The following is a 23,936-nucleotide window of genomic DNA, read 5'->3' on the forward strand; positions in this document are numbered from 1 at the left end:
TATTACTAACCCTACTCCTACCCCCAACCCTAACCTTAATCATAACCTAACCCTACTCCTTCCCCCAACCCTACCCATAACCACCCCAACCCCCCTGCTTCACTTTTAATGTTGTGCAGCCATCACGGAATGAATTAGAATGAATTTGTGCTGCCGTGATGAAAATGAGGCGCTTTTCGTCACAATATCACAAATCAATAGGTTAATGAATATTTTGTGCTGCTGAATCACAACATGCCGTGAGACTGGGTTGGACTGTATCAGCTGTGGCTACCCCAAACAAAAAAAGGACAACAGCTGAAAGGACAACAACAACAAACACAACAAGGTTGCGAATCTTGAGAGAGGTCTTTGCTTTTACCGATCACGAGATGGTTCTTGTGTGACCCCTTGGTAATGAGACAGCTTTTTATAGGCCATCAGCTTGGACTGAACCAGCTGATATTAATTTGCACTGACAAGGTGCTGGACTTCATGTCTAACATTTAGAAATATATTTACTGAGAAAAATGATGATCAATATTTAATATTCAATATTTATTTTACTCGCTGTAGTGATGGAAGACATGCACATAGTTGGTGTGTCACAAGAAGATGTGGAGGACAAGAGGAAGTGGAGACAGATGATCTGCTGTGGCAACCCTTTATGGAAACAGTCAAATGAAGATTTCTGCATATTAATAGCCTCACTTGATCTTTTACTTTCTTGTCTTCAAGCTCCTGTTTCTTCTGCTTCTCCTCTTCTTCAAGGATCTTCCTCCTCTCCTCCCTCTTCCTCTTCAGCTCCTCCAGTTCAGCCTCTGCATCATGCTGCTTCAGTTTCATCTTCTCAAATTCCTCACTTTCTGCATTGTTCCTCCGGCGCTTCAGCTCCTGCAGCTTACGTTCTGCTTCCTGCCGCTCCAGGTCATCTGCCTTCGAGGAGGAAACATTCTCCCTGTTCACAAACATGCACATTGAGTAAATAAATAAATAAATAAATAGACTAAAAGTAGACATGTGCACAACCTCCTCAGATTACATTTGATATTCATTTTATGCAGTGGTCTGAAATGGAACGTACTTGAAGGTCACTTGAAGGTCAAAGGTCTCTGACTTCTGTCAGAGAAGCCACTAGAACAACCACTAAATAATATAGCTGGAGATGTCCTGAGCCAACGGTGGCACCAGAGTGGGAGTTAACCTGCCAAGAATTTTATTAGCCCTGTCTTCAGGAAACTGACATTTGCAATGCATAATCTGACTCTATTTTGCCTAGTGTCCATGTCTTCCCCTCAGCTTCCAGGTGGGCTCCAGATCCAAATTGGGAAGCAAATGGCATCTGAGGCAGCAAAAAGGGGCGGAGCTGAAGTTGGCAGGTACCACTGGTGACACTTATTGACGTGATGGAATATTTTGCTGCCTGCTTGCTGCACTGCCTCTGTGAACTTTAGGATCGTGGATCAGGTACAGATCTGCATTAGTATTTGGTTCATCTAATGCCGTCAGCTTGCAGCAGGGTTGCTGGGACGTTGCAAATGGCTGGGCTAAGTTTACCGGTGACCTGGTCAGGTTCCAGATGATTTGGTGTTGACATTTTGAACAGTCCAAAATTTTGTTCCCAATCATCTCGATGATCACGACACTCCAGATGGTGGGCAGCATGCTGCAGGATGCTTGCAGGTAGATGGCGGCGGAGTTGGTGATTAAGTGAGTTCCATTTTGCAATTTTTTTTTCTATCTGAAAGCCAACTGCAGCCTAACAGGACATATGTGGATAAGCGTTGTTTTTTTAATCACATTTTATTCCTGAACCAGTCTTATAGCACCTCAGTATCTGCAGTGTGTGTGTGTGTGTGTGTGTGTGTGTGTGTGTGTGTGTGTGTGTGTGTGTGTGTGTGTGTGTGTGTGTGTGCGCACTGCACAGGGGTCAACTGAGTGATTTAACATCAGTCACATAATACAGGGAGTATTATGTTTTAATTTAAGGCTACAGTGTTTAGGATTTAGGGGTGTTTATTTGAATAATCAGACATATTTCCAAGGTTGGGTAGGATTACTTTGAAATGTAATCCAAAAGTAATCAGATTACAAGTAATCCAAATACATGTAATCCGTATTCTTTCAAAGTAATCCTACCCACCCTTGCATATTTCTCATGGCAAGAGAAGACCACAGAGTATAAATCCCATCTCCAGAGATGTGAAAACATGAAGGGAAACAACGTTGTGCCTGGCAATGGCATAATGCAGTTTGCAACCTTACCACTAGATGACACTAAATCACACACTCTGTAGCTTTAAGATTAATATTCCCTTTGCTTTGGTTTCCTAGGTGATTAAAAATATACTCAACAATAATATAAATGCAACACTGTTTTGGCTGGAGTAAAAGATGTATGACTTCTTTTATGCACACAAAAGGTTTTGTTCGCAAATTTGTTTATTTCCTCCTGTGAGCATTTAACCCCCCCTCACCCCACCCCCAAACACATACAGAAGAATAAAAATGATTAATTCCATTCATTTATTAATTTTTTGGCCAAAACATTACAATGTATTGTTTTAATTATAGTGTATTCCAACTTTTCTCTTTGATACATGCTAAGAGGATTGTCCAGTAATTATGTCATTTTTACTTTATTTAATACAAGTTTTAATTTTAATAACCTCAGACAAACTCTTGCACCCCCTGCAATCTCTGGTACCCCCCAGGTTGGGAATCAGAGTCACAAACCAGACTTTACCCTGTTGGCCTGATGGGGCCTCTGTGGTCCATATTTGAGCCCCAAATTTACTGTGATTGTTTTCTAAGAAATGATGGTTCATGTTGTCTGTGACTGCATTAACATCTCAGTACCTGTTCCTCATTCTGTGCAGTAGTTATGTTAACAGCTTCAAACATTTTTGGCTATAATGGAATAAGCAACAATTGATTTATTTTTACCTTGGTGCCTTCTCTGCTTTCTTGAGTTTATTCTCAAACAGAGCGCCATTCTGTTTGGCTGGTTCAGTCTTGCAAAGGGGAACAAAAGTTAAAGATGAAAACATTTCTCATTATTACTGGAGAAACACATTTTGGACTTTAGTTTGAGAAACTTTTTTTCTTACCTTTTCTTTAAATCCAAATCTCTTTAGCTTTTCCTCCTTTTCAGAAGAAAACAAAAAAGATTAAAAATAACAGTAGGCATTCACTGGTGCAGTGTGAGAGGTGGTGGACAGTAAATGCAGATATAAATCGATGCTAATAGAGTACCATGACTTCTACTATACAAAGTAGAAACAAATGAAAATCTTTGTTTGTTTTTTGAAAAATCACACATGGTCCCAAGTGTTTGTTAATCTTTGCAATTAATAACTTTTGCGTCATTTTCACAATTACTTTACAAAAGAGAACATCTATTCCACCACTATTAATTAAATTAAGAAGCGTTCATTGAATTATCATACCAGCCTGAATCTTATAGTTGTAGGTTTGACTTTTACATGCCATATAGACTGTACACCTGCAACACTATTTGGTGCCAAATACCTGTAAAACAAGTGTGCCCCTCAGAACTATTACATGGCCAACTACTATAGCCATAAAAGTTAAAGATTTTTAAAAAAAACTTTCAAAATCTCCTTTGTCACTTTCCTCATACCTGCATGAGAATACCATAGGATCTTTCAGGCATTAACCCATCTGAGAAGTCATCAAAGTACATCGCTGATCTTGTGTCATTGCGCCCCAGACACATTACTTGTAGAATAAAAATAGGATACCAACGTTCTTCTGAGTATGAAAAAATGGTGAACGTTTGGTGATTGCAGTGAATCGTGTCACTGCTGGCAACTGATTGCAAGGATTTGAGGCACCCAGCTAGTTCTGTGGAGGTTGAGGTTGATGCATGCTCACCCATGGTCAATTGCAAGGCAATTGCACAGGTTGTCTGGTGGGAAGCATCCTGCTCCTGGTCTGACTCGGAGTGAGGATGATCATTGTCAGACAGGTTGGTGGCAGCTGCAAATAAGTGCCATCTCATTTAATAGACGCAGACACATCTGGTGAAGATGCCTCCTGGTCAAGCATGTCCAACTAAGCCTGGGAAGAACTGGATAAATGTTAATGGAAAGAGGAAAAGTGTGGTTGGAAAAGAGGCACAAGGAACAGGGATGACCACAGCCTTGAGAAGACTGTCAAGCAAAGCCGATTCAAGAACTTCAGGGAGTTTCACAAGGAGTGGACTGAGGCTGGAGTCAGTGCATCAAGAAACACCACACACAGATGTGTCCATGAAACAGGCTACAAGTGTTGTAGTCCTAGTGCCAAGCAAATCCTGAATCAGAGACTGTTAGAAGCATCTTACCTGGGCTAAAGAGAAAAATAACTGGACTGTTGCTCAGTAGCCTAAAGTCCTCTTTTCAGATAATAGAAATTTTTACATTTCATTGGGAAATCAAGGTACCGGAGCCTGAAGAAAAAGTGGAGAACCACAAAATTCAAGGTGCTTGAAGTTCAGTGTGAAGGTTCCACAATCAGTGATGGTTTAAGGTGCCATGTCATCTGGTGTGTTTTAGCAACTCCGAAGTCAACTCAGCGCTTTACCGGGAGATTGTAGGACGCTTCATGCTCCCATCAGCTAACAACTCTTATCCACATGCTGATTTCCTCTTCCAGCAGGAATTGGCATCTGCTCACAATGCCAAAACTACTAGTACCAGGTTTGCTGACCATGGTGTTACTGTATTTGATTATCCTCAAAGACAATCCCTCATAGATTCTTTAAGGGGTATTGACAAGAGGAACATAAGCGACGCCAGAACCAACAATCTAGATGAGCTGAAGGCTTTTATCAAACAAACCTGGACTTCTAGAACACCTCAGCAGTGCCACAGGCTGATTGTCTCCATGGCACGGCGCACTGATGCACAAATTAATTCAAAAGGGACCACAATGAAGTAAGCAAGTTAGATATTTGTGCATTATAAATCCTTTTTAAACTGGTCTGAAATATTCTAATACTTTGCGATATGCATTTTCTATTTTTTTTTTTGGAATTGTAGGCTGTAACTATCAAAATAATAATAATAATAATAATAATAATAATAATAATAATAAAACAATGATTGAAACACGTTTAAATAGAATATGTTAAATTTTCACTCTCTGAAATACCTGACCAAAAATATTGAAGTGTTTCATATTCTTATTTTCTGAAATGCACCTGTATTAAAGTGAATGCAATACATCAATACCTGCTCTTTCTTTTTCTTCTCTTCTAGCTCCCTCTTTTTGCATTTCTCCTCTTCCTCTTTCTTCTTCTTCTCTTCAGCCTCCTTTTTCCGCTTCTCCTCCTCCTCCTTCTTCTTTTCCTCTATCTCCTTTTTCCTCCTCTCTTCTTCTTTCTTCTTATCTTCTGCCTCTTTCTTTTTTTTCTTTTCTTCCTCCTTTCTCTTCTTCTCTTCTGCTTCTCTTCTCTTTTTTTCTTCATCTTCTTTCTTCCTCTTATCCTCCATCTCTTTCTTTCTTTTTTCCTCTTCCTCTTTTTTCAGCCTTTCTTTTGCTTCCCTTTTCTGTTTTTCTTCTTCCTCTTTTCTCAGTCTTTCTTCCATTTCCCTTTTCAGTCTCTCCTCTTCATCTTTTTTCTGTTTTTCTTCCATTTCCCTTTTCTGTTTTTCTTCTTCCGCTTTCGTCACCCTTTCCTCCATTTCCCTTTGCATTTTTTCCTCTTCTTCTTTTTTCTGTTTTTCTTCCATTTCCCTTTTCTGTTTTTCCTCTTCTTTTTTTGCTCTTTCTTCCATTTCCTTTTTTTGTTTTTCCTCTTCCTCTTTCTTCAGCCTTTCTTCTGTTTCCCTTTTTCTGTTTTTCCTCTTCTTGTTTCTTCTCATTTTCTTCACTCTCCTGTTTCTGCTTTTCTTCTTCCTCTTTTCTTAACCTCTCCTCTGCTTCCTTTTGTAGTCTTTCTTCTTCTTCCCTGTTCTTCTGTTCTTCCTCCTCTTTTAGCTGTCTTTCCTCTTCCTCTCTCTTGAGTTTCTCTTCCATTTCTCTTTTTTGCCTGTCCTCCTCTTCTAACCTGAGTTTTTCTTCCATTTCTTTTTTCTGCATTTCCTCTTCTTGGTTCCTTTTAGTATCGTCTTCCTCCTTGTCAACAGCTTCCTCTTCAACATGTTTTCCTTCTAAATCTGGCTGGTCTTTCTCTATTTCTGATGATGTAACCATGTGCTGAATCTCCTCCTACAACATAATTTTATGTTTGTCAGTTTCTGTGAATATATCAGCATTACGAAGTCAAAGTAAAACTAAACATTAAAAGTGAGAAGAAAAACAAGACTCTTTTGTTCCCCTTAAACACAGCCTTCAACACATGCTCATCTTTACCATTTCCTCTTCCTTCTTGTCTTCATCCTCTTTCCTCCAGGAGTTAGCATCAGCGGTTTCCACCTCCTTCGTCAGTGATTTCTCTTTGTTCTTTCCATCATCTTCCTCTTCATGTTGATGTGTGCTGTTGCGGATGGAGGCCTCCTCTTCCAGTGCATTATCTGTGCTGTTGGTGGGGTCAGTCTCCTTCTGCCTCTCCAGGGCTTCCATCATTCTCCGCTGTCTGCGCTCCTCCCTTTTGGCCAAACGATCCAACAAAGCCTGGTCATCGTCTGCACCTTCAGTGCCACTGGTGATGGTGATGGAGGAGTCTGTCCCTGTCACACTATAAATACACAAAGCCCACTTGTTCATGACAGCAATGGTGTAAGTTGAATTTACAGTTCCCAAATGCATCTTAATTTATTATCTTATCAACTTAAATTCACATTGAAGGCTCTGATTTGATCTGTCTGCTGTGGAAGCCAAGATATTAAGAACTACTGTATGCTCGTAACATCTCACACATGGATCTCAGCAACTTTACGGAAGATGATCAAACCAGAGAGATTTAACTTTCACACTTGAGTTTTTGTTACATGAGGACTTTGTTCACACATATTATTGATGCAGGATCTCCCACCTGGCACAAATCAGTGCACAGCCCAATAACAACTCAGGACCCACATTAGTGAAGAGAATTGCACTTATTTGTGTGCCCATGATCATGCTGATCCTTCAAAGAGGTGTGGTCAGGCATAGTGCTGATGCATTGCTATCAGGAGCAAACAGAAATTGGGCCATAGACTACAAAAAATCAAGTCCACCACAGCGTTGTTCTGTTATTTATGCGGCACAATATTTACATGCCCCATACATAAGTGAGTTCACAACACTTGTATGCACAATAAAACCGAACTGAAAACAACTACTAAATTAAACTGGAGTGCACTCCAAGAGCAGGTACTTCTGCCAATAGTTCATAGATATTGCTGTAACTGTTAGAGAGAAATGTTAGCAGGATTACTAACTAAAAATTACAAACTGATTTCCTTGAAACTTGGTGAAAGGGTGGGATTAACCTTTGAAGTGGATGTGATTAAGGGAAGGAGTCAGGATGTTTTCCTCTTTCTTTAATGCACCAAACTTTACAGACATATGTAAAATGCTCATACATATCTATATTACCATTTGAAAAATTCATGAAAACATAAAAAAATACCATATTTTGCAACGTTACAGAACGTGAACAAAGAAGAACTTTCACACAAAAAAGGAGATCGAATGCAGATCTGAGTGCACCATGTGCGTTTTGGGAAACTGTAGCTGAAATTTCACATCTGCTTTTAAGAAGAAACCTTCACTGTTCCACTCTGCCATGAAGGTGGATAACTCCTAACTGCTAAACCAACATAGCACAGCTTGATGGTTTCATTTCAGCTTCATTATTGAAGTTTGCAGAAGCAACATTACATATATTGTGTCACATCCAAATACTTATGGACCTGACTGTATTTGTTCAAACCTCAGTGTTATTTTCTATGAAGTTACTCTGTTACAATGTCAAACATAAATCAGCAGTGGCTCATTCTTTGGGCCAAACTGCTATGGAAAAGACCTTTATTAAATTATGATCAAGCAAATAATCTTAAATTAGACTTCTTTTGGCCATCTCAGTATGGCATGGTCTTACATGTTCTGCTTGGAAACTCCCTGGAAATGTTTCTTGTTTCTAATAAGCAGTAAACCACGTATCAAAACTTATTTGTGTAATCAGAGCAGGATAAATCACCATGTGATTAGTTATGTACGAACAGTCACTTTGTCTTTGCATACTTTATTTTATTTTGGTCTCTTCCTCTACCTGTTTATGTCAATCACATCCATAGTCCCAGACTCCTCTAAGTCCCTCATCTTTTTTCTCTCCTCCCTTGCCCGTCTCCTTCGCTCCCGAGCTGCCTCCTCATCATCGTCATTGGTGAAACCAACCCTGTAACATCATCATACACAAATTCAATTCCATCCAGATTCAACAAGTTAATTTCAAGAATCAAAGCACACAAATCCACTTCATTGCAAAATGAGGCATCAGTGTTTATAGACACATTTAACAAGGGCTTCAATTCATCATGTACAGTTAAGCCTTCATGAAATTCAAGCAGCAAAACCTTTCCACAGAGGAGCTCAGGATAAACACATTTGAAATGTGCCTAGAAAATCAGCCGTACCTGTAAGCTTGAGAATGAACATGAGTTTTTAGACATGTTGTCAAGTGTCAGCTTTCTACAACAATGCATTAAGGCCTTTACAATTTTAAAAAAGAAGTTTCAAGTTTAAACTAACCAGAAAAAAAGCTAACGTATTATCAGACATTATAAAGTTATAAATATGTGAGAAACAAGTCATACATTTGTGAGGAAAAACATAATGAATTAGAAGGAATAACCATCTAAATTTACAATAAAAACCTTGTCTCTGAGATCACAGTCATAAATTTGCAAGAAAAATAGGAAGAAAGAGGGAGTGAGCAAGGGAGAGAAAAAGACAAGGACATAAAATACAGCACTGTATACAAATCTCCTTTTTCAGGGAACACATAGAATAATTAATATAATATTAACATGCAGCCATGTTAAGCTGTTGCGCTGTACATGTTTGCATGTGGTGCATGATCCACCTGCAAAGTGAAGTGATGTGATTCCATGACATAAACTTCCCACTACTTTTTTATTGTATATTTGTAAATTTAATCACAGAGATTTTTTTCTTGTAAATTTCTGACATTTTTTCCTTCCAAATTTTTGTTTAAACAGAAATTCTCTGTTTTTTTTTTTTTTTTCTTAAAACAATTCCCCCTCCTACTGCTCCCCACCCCCAAACAATGGCTTTAATACACCATTTTATTATATGGCTGTGACGCTATGTGCACTCTGACTGGCTGATTTCTGGTTTGATATTTTCCCGTATCAGATCGGTTACCATGACAATAGGTCCGGAATGTGTATGTGCACTTCCGACCTATCTCCAAACTTCCATTCCTGTCCAAAGTCTTGGAGAAGGTGGTTTATGATCAGCTAATTTCCTTCCTAGTGAATTCCAACATGTTTGACACCTATCAGTCTGGTTTCCGCAGGCATCACTCTACAGAAACCACCCTACTCAAAGTATCTAGTGATATTTTGATGTCTGCGGATTGTGGAAATTGCACCGTTCTAGTCCTATTAGACCTCTCGCTCAAGCAGAAGGACTCATATCTCTCCTATTTTAAAGTCTCTTCATTGGCTCCCAGTGTCGTTGCGTTTTCATTTTAAGATCCTAGTGTTGACTTTTAGAGCTTTGCATGGCCAGGCTCCCTCCTACATTAGAGACCTGTTATGTCCCTACGCTCCCACTCGGAGCCTGAGGTCAGTGGATCAGAACCTTCAGAGGGTCCCTCCTACCCACTTTAAGACCCAAGGAGGTCGCTCTTTCCAGGCCGTTGCACCAAGGCTCTGGAATGATCTCCCTTTGTCTCTTCGTTCACTGGACTCTGTTGATGTTTTTAAGAGCAAACTTAAAAGCCTTCTGTTTCTCCAGGCATTCAATCCTTAGTAGGGAGAGGGCTGTTTTATGACCACTGTGTGTGTTTTAGAGTTATTTTATTGTGATGTACATTATCTTTTATTCTCAGAATTTTTATTTATGTGTCTTTTGTGAAGCACCTTGTGACTTTCCTTGTCTGTGAAAGGTGCTATATAAATAAACATTACTTACTTACTTATTTATTTACTATCGCATTTGTTACAAACCAGAAAGCTAAAAAGGATTCAAAGGATTCAAAAGAATTTTATTGTCATATTTTAAAGCTAAGTTAAAAACATACTTGTTCAGGGCAGCTTTTTGCACATAATTGCTTTGACACTTTTTTGTCTATTTTTATTCTATTTTGGATGCTCTTATTGTGTTTTATTGTGTTTTTCGTACTTTTCTTTTTATTTTATCTCTAGCTGGTGCTATTGGAAAGCACTTTGGTTCAGTGAAAACTGTTGTAAAGTGCTATAGAAATAAAACTTGATCGATTGATTGATCATATGCACAAAGGAACATGTTCCCTGCACAATGAAATGTGTTTACTGCATTTAACCCATCCTAATTGCCAGTTAGGAGCAGAAATCGCCTTTAGGCGCCCGGGGACCAGCTCCAGATGTATATCCTGCCATAGGTCAACAGCAGGGCTGAGCAAACCATGACCGGCCTCATGATGACAGACGAACACACAACACACATAAGCCGGCCCGGTACATGAACACATATAAAAAGCACACACAAGGTAAAACTTGGGAAAGAAAAACCTTCATTGCTGCTGCATTGAATCATGCAGCAGCAATGCAGGAAAAAACCCATCAGCACAATGAACAGTGATCACACACAACAACAGGACGAGAGACGATGACCGAGATTTGTAAGAGTCCAGTTATCAGACAGAACACCCGGAGGCCGCCTTTAGGCGCCATCAATGGCCTTGTTCGTCCATTCTGGAGGGAGGAGGGGCCCAGCCCTGAACAGTCCACTGTCCACAGTCAACGTCAGAGCTGGAGAAGCTGAGGGCGGGGGAGACCAGGGGAGTGAGGCATGGGCGTTGTTCTTCTCCAGGAGGTTTTTATCACAGCGGCCTTGAAGTGCAGCTGTGTTTTGGGAAGCCAAATGAAAATCCAGATTAGCAGACGCCTGAAAGATTCCACAGTCTGAGACAGAGTGGCTTTCAATACATCTGAATTAGGAGAGGAGATGTGGTCATTACTGACGATCAATGCGGTTTTCCAGCGCAGCCATTCTTCCGGAGATGGTATCCAACGCGCGGTTAACACCCGCCGACTGAGCTGACACTGCCCTTCCAATCGAATCAATCATGTGGGGCAGCCTGGATGGGCCAATTATTGCCGCTTCCACTTTCTTAATTTTCCGGTAATCAGCTCTATGCCCGCTCCACACAGCAGGAACCCGGTCACCACCATGCCAAATATGTACACATCTTCGATGTCCTCCACAGACAGCGTGTAAAGGCACATGACCTGCCATTTCCTCCAACTGTCCATCACGTAACCCATCACATGTGTCCCGGCAGGACAGGTCGGGTCCTCCGCTCCCGAGTGTCTTCTACAAAAAATAGTGTCAATTGCGTTCAGAGACCACTTTAACAGATCCATTTTTGCTGTTTCCAGAAAAGCAAAGCTGGCAGCCTCACAGACAACATGCCACAGAAGCAGGAAAGATAAGGAGGGAGGGAGAAGAGAAAAATGCGACCGGCCAAGAGCAAGGAGGCAAAAAAAAAAAAAAAACACAATTAGAAAAACCAAGTTGGGCATGAACATACTCTATAAATATCTAAACATCATCCGAAAAACACACAGATTGAAAGCTTACCAGCTAACAACCGGGCCAGCAAGTTAGCAAGTTCTTCATGGGGGTGAAGCGAACAGGTCTGACTTTGAGCCGCCAGCATTTCACATTTGGGCATTATTGTATGTTTGCGTGTTTATATATATATATATATATATATATATATATATATATATATATATATATATATATATATATATATATATATATATATATATAATAGCCATATAATGAATGAATTATTAACCTCGCTTGCTCGGTCTGTACTGGAATATCAGACCTCGGTGGTTTTTCGCACCGACTGTGGTAATGCTTGGTCCATGCTTACACCTCGGTTTGATATTTTCACGTACAGACCTCACACTCAGTTAATAATCCTTTAGTATTTATGTGTTTTTAAAAATAAAAACACCTCATCTCAGTGGGGAGCCATATGGCTCAGGCTCAGTACCGGTATCGCAGACCGAATAGTCCACCCCTAAAAATTGATCCATCCTGCCTTCACTGCGCATGTGTCATTTCGGGCGCTAAGCAGCTTGTCTGAGACAGAGTCTTTTCACCCAAAGCGATCAACTGGATTAATGTGATTATTAACCACCAGATGATAAAGGTAAAACCTCTTAAATCATTCTAAAGTCAGTTTTAAGCAGAAACAAGGCTGTTTTAAGCAGAAAGAGGTGATACTCTGTGATGCTTTGAAATGACAGAAGCACAGTGAACGCATCAGCTAGCAGCTCGTGTAGCTGCTGCACTCTGTTCTCTTCCTTCATCTTTTATGATGAAATAATACTGCATTTATGTGGAAATGATTATTGTACAAAAGCTTCAGATATCTGTCGCTGAGATAGATGATGACTGGAGTCCAGTTTGAAGAGGAATTGATGTGATAATCAGTGAACCGCAGCTAATGAGGCATGTGCAGTGAAGGCAGGGTGGACCGATTTTTAGGGTGGACTGGTATGCTGATCTACGTATCAGTCCGTCTCAAGCTGCTCTCCAGCATGGAGATGCCACAGCTGAAGTGTCACAGAGTAACAACAAGCACGCACTCAACACATGTCAGAGATCCAAATGCCACACTGAAGAAACTGAGACAACAGGACAAATTCCAAGAAATTTTACAGACATTTGAAAAGTCTTTGCTCTCTACCTTCTGTCTCACATTGTGCTTTTGACCCTCGTCCAAATGTGAGTCCAGAGGGACTTTACAACATGCTGTGATCTGTCATTCCAAGCATTACCCGGCTTTATGGGGCAGGGAGAGCTTGAAATGGCCCATTGATAGAGGACGGGTATAGTTTCCTTCTGCTGTTCCTGAATCCACAACACAATGATTCACAGATGTTGTAAGAGGAAGAGGTGCATGGACATCACAAGAATCCATTCCACATTTAAGACAGAAACAAAGACCAAAAATGAGGCAGAAAGCCAATAAATCCTCAGGCAAAGCTCATCCAAATGACGTACGATGCACAGCCAGGAAGTCATTCAATTAGACAGTACGCTACCCAAAGCTGAGAGGCTCCTGTAAGAGCTCTGTCAGAATGTTACAGGAACATTTCCAGATGAACCACCTCAGGGACAGGAAACACACTGAATTAAAGAAAACACGATGAGGACTACTTGCCTCAAATGATGATTTAGGGATCAAAAAGGGACAATAAGAGAATATGCCAAAGTCTCCACTTAAACTGTCAGCCTTTAGAGTTATCTTATGCTGAAATAAAAACGGCAGTCAAAACATTCCTGTGTCTGCAGCTTTTCCTTGGGCTGAAAAGAGTTGGGAGGCAGTGAGAGGGCGAGAGACAGGGCAGGAAAGGGAAAGCAACAGAGCTGGTACAGCTGGGAGGGTAGCGTGCAAGACTGTGATAAAATCTGTGACAGGAGATCTGATATAATACAACCCCTGGCAAAAATTATGGAATCACCGGCCTCGGAGGATGTTCATTCAGTTGTTTAATTTTGTAGAAAAAAAGCAGATCACAGACATGACACAAAACTAAAGTCATTTCAAATGGCAACTTTCTGGCTTTAAGAAACACTATAAGAAATCAGGAAAAAAATTGTGGCAGTCAGTAACGGTTACTTTTTTAGACCAAGCAGTGGGAAAAAAATATGGACTCACTCAATTCGGAGGAAAAAATTATGGAATCACCCTGTAAATTTCCATCCCCAAAACTAACACCTGCATCAAATCAGATTTGCTCGTTAGTCTGCATCTAAAAAGGAGTGATCACACCTTGGAGAGCTGTTGCACCAAGTGGACTGACATGAATCATGGCTCCAACACGAGAGATGTCAATTGAAACAAAGGAGAGGATTATCAAACTCTTAAAAGAGGGTAAATCATCACGCAATGTTGCAAAAGATGTTGGTTGTTCACAGTCAGCTGTGTCTAAACTCTGGACCAAATACAAACAACATGGGAAGGTTGTTAAAGGCAAACATACTGGTAGACCAAGGAAGACATCAAAGCGTCAAGACAGAAAACTTAAAGCAATATGTCTCAAAAATCGAAAATGCACAACAAAACAAATGAGGAACGAATGGGAGGAAACTGGAGTCAACGTCTGTGACCGAACTGTAAGAAACCGCCTAAAGGAAATGGGATTTACATACAGAAAAGCTAAACAAAAGCCATCATTAACACCTAAACAGAAAAAAACAAGGTTACAATGGGCTAAGGAAAAGCAATCGTGGACTGTGGATGACTGGATGAAAGTCATATTCAGTGATGAATCTCGAATCTGCATTGGGCAAGGTGATGATGCTGGAACTTTTGTTTGGTGCCGCTCCAATGAGATTTATAAAGATGACTGCCTGAAGAGAACATGTAAATTTCCACAGTCATTGATGATATGGGCCTGCATGTCAGGTAAAGGCACTGGGGAGATGGCTGTCATTACATCATCAATAAATGCACAAGTTTACGTTGATATTTTGGACACTTTTCTTATCCCATCAATTGAAAGGATGTTTGGGGATGATGAAATCATTTTTGTGGAAGTTGAAGAAAATGGTAAATGACAAGGCTCCAACCTGCAAAGCTGATCTGGCAACAGCAATCAGAGAAAGTTGGAGCCAGATTGATGAAGAGTACTGTTTTCACTCATTAGGTCCATACCTCAGAGACTGCAAGCTGTTATAAAAGCCAGAGGTGGTGCAACAAAATACTAGTGATGTGTTGGAGCATTCTTTTGTTTTTCATGATTCCATAATTTTTTCCTCAGAATTGAGTGATTCCATATTTTTTTCCCTCTGCTTGGTCTAAAAAAGTAACCATTACTGACTGCCACAATTTTTTTTTCCTGATTTCTTATAGTGTTTCTTAAAGCCAGAAAGTTGTCATTTGAAATGACTTTAGTTTTGTGTCATGTCTGTGATCTGCTTTTTTCTACAAAATTAAACAACTGAATGAACATCCTCCGAGGCTGGTGATTCCGTAATTTTTGCCAGGGGTTGTATGTTGGCTGAGTTACTTCTGAAGTATGAGGGGCAGCTGAAAAGTGTTGAGCCCGACCAAGCAGAAACCACCACTGAATTAATGTAATGGGTTTTTTTCAACATAATCCCCATGTACGTAGGTCCACACACTTTTTCCACCATCACTGCAGTGCCTTAATACCGTCTCATACAAGTTCTTATCCTGGAGCTAAAGAACGTCATCCACTGCAGATATTCATTACTTGTTCTATATAGGACATATTGTGTTGAGGTTAGGGAAAATGCATATGGAACTAATACTAATCCAATAATTTTGTTGCAAAACAAAGCTATAAGAATTATCATTAATAAACCATATCATGAGCCAAAAAATCCATTATTTGCCTGTTTACAAATTTAAAAATTCTGGGTTGATTACATCACAATACAAATTATGTATAAAGTTAAAAGTAAATTTTTGCCTCAACATGTCCAGGATCTGTTTAAAATGGGGGACTCCAGTTACGATTTGAGAGGAACATTATTATTTGAGAAATTAAAGATCCAAACTACTGTAAAAAGTCATTGTGTTTCTGTTAAAGGTGTTAATATTTGGAATAATTGTCCTGATAATATTAAATTACTTGGTACCTTAGTTGGCTTTAAAAGGCTTTACAGAAATAATATAATTACTTGTTGTAGTTTGAAGAATTAGGTTTACCGATTTTGTTATTGTGCTTGGGATTATGCACTATTGCTTGTTTGGTTGTGTTTTGAAATTTTAGTGCACTGATTAAGTTACATTGTTCATGCACATTTCATTTGTATTGTTATGAGTATATATATTTTACATGTATACATTCTTTATTTTTTATGGTATAAGGGGAGGGTATTTATAAGCTTTGCTTCTGCCTTCACCCTTTCGGCCACACAGGTTCACTGTACCTTTTTATGAGTTTTTGTTATTGTCTTTGTTGTTGTTCATATGTGTGCCGAATAAATAATTCATCCATTCATTCATATGACATCATTATCAGTATTATAATAAGTTCCACATTTGGAACTTTTCAGTCACTTCTCGTACATATGCCATGTTGGTTGATTTTATGGTGATCTTGTTTCAGAGAACAACTTGATATTTTGTGGTTATGGTAAAAATTTCACCATCATCTCTCAAATCGTGCGCTGTCATGATATTATAAAATTTAATTTATAAAAGATCAGCTATTCTGGATCAGTATGCAATTACCGCATTATGTTGTGGAATCTGCACCGAGGTAAAGTCCGGGTCACGATGTGAATCACAGATCTGTAATTTTGAGTCCTCGTCAACCCTTGGTGGACGTCAGAAATCTCGGATTGTTCTTGTTTCCTATTGATATAGTCTACTCACTTCTAAACAGACATGATTTTTTTTTCAGAACGTCTCCTTATTATGAACACAGTAAAAATATGTTAATATGGCAATACCATATACAAGTCATTATATTTATGTGTATTATTTTTTGTGCCAGTACAGTGGTGCAGACAGTAAAGATGCTGCCTTGCAAGCAAAATATCCCAGGTTCAAGCTGCGTGGGACACATTCACCTTTCATAGCAGGAGATGTGCAAAGAAAAGAACACCTCAACATGGTGGATACCATGCTAAACCTCCTCTGGTGGCCTTAAACAAAATGAATGCAGCACAACAAAATTTCATAGAATGGGATTTACTTTACAATAAGTAAAAATGTAAATTCAACAGAAATAATTAATTTTAAAGCAGCATGATTCATTATTTTTTTTAATATTCCCCTCTTACGCCAATCAAAGGTCATGGGGGACTGGAGCCTATCCCAGCTATCGAGCAAGAGATGGGGTACACCCCAGACAGGATGCCAGTCTATTTCAGGGCCACAATTCACACCCACATGCACACCTATGGTCAACTTACAGTGTAGCAGCATGATGAATCTTCATTTAGCTAACAAAAAAAGAAGAAAAAATAAAAGAAAAAAGGCTTTTCTGTAAAGGTATTTTCCCAAGTATTTTTCTGGAGTCACTTTTTTTTTTTGCTTTGTGTTCTTTGTTTTTATACATATCTATTCGCTCCTTTTTCAGTTATTTGTAAAGCCTTGCAAAAACCTTGTAACTTTTAGAATGGCCAAAGCAGAGGGTCACCCCTTTGAGTCTGGTCTGCTTGAGGTTTCTTCCTCAATATCATCAATATCATCAGAGATTTTCCTTACCACTGTCGCCTGTGTGCTTGCTCTTGGGTTGGTAAGGTTAGACCTTACTTATGTAAAGCACCTCGAGGCAGCTTTGTTGTGATTTGGTGCTATATAAATGAAATAACTTCAAATTTTGTATTCTGCTTGTTTACCTTTTTTTCTGACTATGCTACTGTACCAAGTGAATTTCCCCAGCGTGGGATCAGTAAGTCTTATCTAGTCCACATTCTGAATTTACTGGTTCAGTTATTTTTGTTTGTTCCTTTTGGCCACAATTTGCATCATCTTCACACAAATATTCTAAATTCAGGAAAAACGTCACACAAGCAGGTTACAAGAGCACTCTGTGTCAGTGGGTACCTTCTTAATGATCTACAGTGCATAGCGCAAATCCATTTGGGGCATGTCCACTTTATTTCTATTATTTTATTTGTTTTGTATTTTTACATTAGGCCAAAATATGGCCATCAGGTATTGTGAAGGCTTTTCGTCCGTCCGTCCATCCATCCATCCGTCCGTGCTCAGCATTAGTCCAGTCCTATTACTGCCAGAGTGTTGAAATTCACAAGGAACATTCTTGGGACACAGACCTTTATGACAAGTTCAAAGATGGTTAACCTAACCTTGATGTATTTTAAGAGGTTTAAAAATCTGCATTCTGCTTGAATCTGACCTGTTTCGTATTTGAGTGACGCAGGTGACAGCCAATCACACTAGAGCTGCACTGTGATGTCAGTGGCTGATCTCTTCAAAACCACTTCATTTTGTGTGTTTATATAAGTTTCTCACATATTATGTTAAAGCTAGTGAGAAATAAGCACTTCTAAAACTGAAATTGCTGTTTTTGTAACCTATTAACACCTCTGAACTTATTTATAAGACATTTTATGGAGGTTAGCATGGTGATGTCATGTCCTAGTTTAGCAACTTGCTAACTGCTTCGTGTCTGGTATATTATGTAAAAGCTAGCTAGAAATAAACACTTCTAAAACTGAAAATGCTGTTCTTGTAACCTGATAACATCTATGGTGTCATGTACAAGACATTTTATGGATGTTAGCTTGTAAGCTAACTTTCACCTCCACCAAATCATGTCCAATCAACTGAATTTACCCCAGGTGGACTTCATTTAAGCTGTAGAAACATCTCAAGGATGATTAATGGTAACAGGATGCACACACTAATCGTCAACCAAGATCAGGCAGCAGGAGGCTGGAGCCTATCGTAGCAGACATAGAGTGTGAGGCAGGGTACACCCTGGACAGGACACCAGCCTGTCACAGCGTCACATATAGACAAACAAACACATCCACACCCACATGCACACCTACCGACAATTTAAAATTTCCAATTGACCTAACCTGCATGTCTTTGGATGTGAGAAAGAGCCAGAGCACCTGGAGAGAACCCACACAAACACAGAAAAATTGAACACAGAAAATTGAATAAAAATAAACTTTTTTCACATTGTCACTATAGGGTGTTGTGAGTAGATTTGAAACACTGTGAATACTTTCTGATACACTGTAACACCCCATTTACACTGAGTCCACGACCGAGTTGTGATCGAAAATGGCCTTTGCTCGCCGTTACTCCCACTGGAGTTACAGGCTGGTCACAATGGGGTATCCATGGTCAGAACAAAGATCCCTCATGGTTTACAACACTCACACAAGTTGTGTGACCAGTTAACAGATACATGTGTCTCATAATCAGTCTTGATAAACTCTAACATGTCTCCACTCACTCTCAATGTGATCCTATGGGTTGTAATAGACTCTAAATTGACTCTGCATGGGGTTGCATCAATGATCGTGGATATTAACATATTCTTCACTCGCACAATTCAGTCACAATGCCAGCTTGGTGCAAATGCAAATAACAGATCACAACAGAGACCAGGCGAAAGTTGTGAGAGTTGACAAATGTCATGATCTTGTAGGTCTTATATGTGTTTTAGTCCAGTGTAAATGGGGAACAAGGTCCCACAGTTGACAGTGCATGTCAGAGCACAAACCAATGAAGTCAAACGAATTGTCTGTAGACCTTCAAGACAGAAGGCACAAATCTGGGGAAGGGTACAGAAACATTTCTGCTGCTTTGAATCCCAATGAGCACAGTGGCCTCCATCATCTATAAATGGAAGAAGTTCGGATCCACCAGGATTCTTCCTAGAGCTGGCTGCGCATCTAAACTGAGCGATCAGGGAGAAGGGCCTGAGTCAGGGAGGTGACTAAGAACCTGATGGTCACTCTGTCAGAGTGGAGAGATCTGAAAATGGCTGTGCACCGATGCAAAACTGCCCAAAGATAGGTGCACCAAGCTTGTGACATCATTGAGGCTGTAATTGCTGCCAAAGATGCATCAACAAAGTATTGAGCAAGGGTGTGAATACTTATGTACATGTGATTTCTTGTTTTTTAATGCATTAGCAAAAATTTTAATAAAAAAAACTTTTCATGTTGTCATTATGGGGTGTTGTGAGAAGAATTTTGTGGGAAGAAATTAATTTCATCCATTTTTGAATATGGCTGTAACATAACAAAATGTGGAAAACTGAAGTGCTGTGAATACTTTCCAGATGCACCGTATGTATATTTACTTGTACATTTATAATCGAGTTGTGCATAGACTAGGCATCAGCCCTCTGATCTTTTTCATATTACTGCATAAAGGAGAAACATCAAGACTGTAGTTTTGCTCTTCATTTTCTTTGCTACATTGATGCTGTAGCATACATTGTGATTGATGTACGATGGTTTTATAGAATACACCTTTGCATCATTCACATTAACATTTCTTGTCTGTTGCCTTTAAATGCATTGGTACTGATGACCCAAAAGTTGCCAAAAAGTAATTATATTGCATCACTTCCATTTTAAGACAGTAGTATGGTTAAACCTTTCACTCACATTAAAAGTACCCCTCCCAACATGGTCAAAAACACCACTGTGTCCACCTCCCCTGTTGTATATGACATCACCTCCATCCTGACAACAGGTGTCACAATGGCCATATCAGCCCACAGGAAGTTGGTTTGAGAAACTGATTTTGTTCATTCAGAAGGACACTTTGATATAAATATGTTCCATGAAGCTCACACAAGAATGTTGCATTGAATGTTTTTCTTGTTATAGAGTATGTGTTTCTATGACAGGGCCAGTACTCACTTTTCAGCCTCAAGACGCATCTGCTCTCTCCTCTGCCTCCTCAGCTCCATACGGCGGTCAAAATCATCATCCATGATGCCCTAAAGGTTCTCTTCTCTTTGTCACTGAAAGAAACAAATATTTACCAGAGCATGAAGATGAACAACCTTACCGTGATTACATAATCTGTTACAGATGCTGCTCAGCTCCACTCAACAGCATCATCATAAATGAAGTTGTCATTAAAAATCACCACACTGGGTCTTCAGAAGTTGGGTTGAAAAATTCTAAAAGATTTTGTCCCTCTTTAGTTAATAATACCTGAAGTTATAGCTGAAGTTTAGTCCATGGACTCGCCTCTGTTCAGATATCAATGTCTACACTCTGGTTTATATCTCAGCCCTTCTGCAGCTCAAAGAATTCCTGCTTGTTCTTTCAGCAGCTTTAACTACCAGAAAAGGTAAAGCCTGCCTCTCTGCTCCCTCGTTCATGTTCAGCCACCCTCCTCTTCTGCAGCCTTGTCTTCTTCTCTGTCCCTCTTTCTAACTTTTACCTCCCTGACTGCTGCCTGAAGACTCACATTATGTTGGGTTGCCTTGTCCAGCTTTTACTTGTTCTTTATTCTCTCTTTCACTTAACTGTTCTGTTACACTTGTACAAAGTTCCACTTTCTCTCAAATTCACACAGCATTCCATCTGAATTCAATTTATAATAGCTGCCATTACACAGAATTTAATTAACCGGATTATTGTTCACTCCTGCATTACTGTAAAGCGTAGTGCCCGCATGTTCCCAACAGTTTCCAGGTAAGCTCCAGATAGAAATGGGGAAGCAAGCGGCATCCAAAGGTGCAAAAATAAGCGGAGCTGAAGCTGGCAGCGGTCTTGCCGCTGGTGACACCTATTTACGGGATGGAATATTTCGCTGCCTGCTTGCTGCAGTGAGCTTTAGGATATCAGCTCGAGTACAGATCTGCATCAGTGAGTGGTACAAGTCTAATGCTGTCAGCTTGCAGGAGGGTTCCCGGTACGTTGCAGATGGCACGGTTAAGTTGCTGCGAGCTTGCTGATGACCTGCGTGGATTCCTGATGATTTCCTTCAGCATCAAAATTTTGAACAGTCCAAAGTTTTGTTCTAAATTATCACGATGATCCCGACACTCCAGATGGTGGGTGGCATGCTGCAGGATGGCCATATATGGTCGTAGATGGATGCTGCGGGTTTGGCATATATCGCGTGAGTTTGCCATTTAGCAATTCTTTTCTATCAAGAAGCCAACTGCAACCTTACGGGATGCACGTAGACAGGGATTTTCTCAGATTCTACTGAGAGATGAAGAGTCCAGCTGCTGGTTCAAATTAATTTAGGGGCATTACTAGTATCTGTCCATTGGCGTTGTCATTTTGAAGCCCAGTGCCTTTAAGTTTAGTTGTTTAATTAAATTGCAGGTGTACTTGCACTCATCTTTACACCCATGGACATGTTAGTGCCACAATGAGGTGTTGTCAAGAGCAGAAAACCCTTGTGCCATAGACCAACAAGTCCTGGTCTGAAGTCAAACGCAGAATTTTTCCTGACATGTCACAATAGTTAGATACACCTTATTTTGACAGATTCACAACAAGTGTATGTTTTACTTGTGTACGCACAGGCACATAATGATGCAAGTTAGTGCCTCCAAACTACAATGAAATTTATTGGAAAACAAAAAATTAAATGAAATAAAAACTAATCACTAAAGAAAAACCCAAAACTTTAAAAACTCAGGTGTGTTGGCAGTGTAGAAGTGGCCATGAGGGGTATGTAGGAGAATGGATGATTAGAGGAGAATCAGCAGGAGGAGGAGGTTTATATTGGGGAGGTGACGGTCAAGACGTTGGGTGGGCTTGTGGCCAAAGGATCCTCTGTTTGTTTCCCAGTCAAACAGAAAAATACTGAAGTCCTTTGGCTAAGGTCCTTAATCCCCGAGGTGTTCCTAGTGGGCAGTTAAGGGCATTGCATGGTAATGAACTGACATTGCCGACTGAATGGGTGAATGTGAGGGATCACTTTTCAAGTTCTGTAAGCATCTACAGCAAATGAAAAAAGCATTATACGGTCCATTTATTTATTCACTGAGGAGTTGCAGGAGTTGCTGTGATGCTTCACCTCAGGGAACTGTGGTGGATGACTGCTGTTCTTGCCTGCACACTTTGACTCTAAATAGCAATGTGCGAGATACTGATGCACCAGTGTTTTAAAGGCAATGACCAGTGACATGGTGGTTGATCTGATTCATGTCACACTAAAACATGCCCATGACTATTTAAGATAGCTAAATACAACCCATTTGCACCCTATAAAGGAAAGGCAAACACCTGTCAACAAATAAAGTCCCACAGTTGACAGTGCATGTCAGAGCACAAACCAAGAATGAAGTTAAAGGAATTGTCTGTAGACCTCCGAGACAGGATTGTCTCGAGGCACAAATCTGGGGAAGGATACAGAAATATTTTTGCTGCTTTGAAGGTCCCAATGAGCACAGTGGCCTCCATCATCTGTAAATGGAAGAAGTTCAGATCCACTAGGACTCTTCCTTGAGCTGGCCACCTGTCTAAACTGAGATATCAGGGGAGAAGGGCCTTAGTAAGGGAGATGACCAAGAACCTGATGGTCATTCTGTCAGAGCGCCAGTATTCCTCTGTGGAGAGAGAAGAACCTTCCAGAAGAGCAACCATCTCTGCAGCAATCCACCAATCAGGCCTGTATGGTAGAGTGGCCAGACAGAAGCCACATAGTAGTGCATCTGGAGTTTGCCAAAAGGCACCTGAAGGGCTCTCAGACAATGAGAAACAAAATTCTCTGGTCTGATGAGACAAAGATTGAGCTCTTTGGTGTGAATGCCAGGCATCACGTTTGGAGGAAACCAGGCACCATCCCTCCTTCTGCCCTTATGTAAAGCAGGGTTTTATAAATGTTTAGCGTTGATCACCAGGGCTAATGCCAAGCTTTCTTTATGTCAATTTCAGGTTTATGCTTCATCTTGACATCCTTTTAGGTCATGGTGATGGAATGATCTCTTCAATGTGGATGATGTCACATTTGTAAATGATGCATCCAGAGCCTTCAGTTATGATCCTGAGGTTTTGTTTCACTGTTGGATCAAAGGTTTGTTAATTCCTCAGTGTTAATTTGGGCATCCTCAATAACATAAAGTCTGTGTGGTCCCAAGCATCTTATTTTGTCTAATTATATATTGTACAATAGATTTTTGTATAATCAATTATAGAGTTGCTTGTGGTATCATGAATCATTTTTAGATGGCTCGTGGAGATCCAAATATGTGGTGTGAACACTTTGGGTTCAGCCTTTAGATTCTACCCCCAAATGCAAGAAGGTACTGGTTTTTCATTTACAGCCTTAATTATAGCCAGAAGTTCCCTGGTTAACACTCACTTAGTCATTCAATGTCACT

At 40.0% G+C, this 23,936-nt stretch overlaps 1 protein-coding gene across 1 annotated transcript in view; it reads right to left on the reverse strand.

Moving 5' to 3' along the window:
- The window catches only part of LOC117514893 (caldesmon-like), a 54,838-nt gene extending 33,892 nt beyond the window's left edge, over window positions 1–20,946 (reverse strand). Inside the window, exons 1-9 of the mRNA XM_034175466.1 lie at window positions 20,803–20,946; window positions 20,503–20,606; window positions 8,183–8,308; window positions 6,340–6,664; window positions 5,800–6,195; window positions 5,217–5,387; window positions 3,090–3,125; window positions 2,926–2,993; window positions 691–937 (exon numbers count right to left, since the gene is read on the reverse strand). Coding sequence (XP_034031357.1) covers window positions 691–937; window positions 2,926–2,993; window positions 3,090–3,125; window positions 5,217–5,387; window positions 5,800–6,195; window positions 6,340–6,664; window positions 8,183–8,308; window positions 20,503–20,576 — 1,443 coding nt within the window. The 5' untranslated portion in view covers window positions 20,577–20,606; window positions 20,803–20,946. The remainder of the gene's footprint in view (window positions 1–690; window positions 938–2,925; window positions 2,994–3,089; window positions 3,126–5,216; window positions 5,388–5,799; window positions 6,196–6,339; window positions 6,665–8,182; window positions 8,309–20,502; window positions 20,607–20,802) is intronic.
- Window positions 20,947–23,936: the final 2,990 nt, after the last annotated feature.

The sequence above is a fragment of the Thalassophryne amazonica genome, chromosome 8 (genome assembly GCF_902500255.1).
Source record: "Thalassophryne amazonica chromosome 8, fThaAma1.1, whole genome shotgun sequence".
Classification (NCBI taxonomy): Eukaryota; Metazoa; Chordata; class Actinopteri; order Batrachoidiformes; family Batrachoididae; genus Thalassophryne; species Thalassophryne amazonica.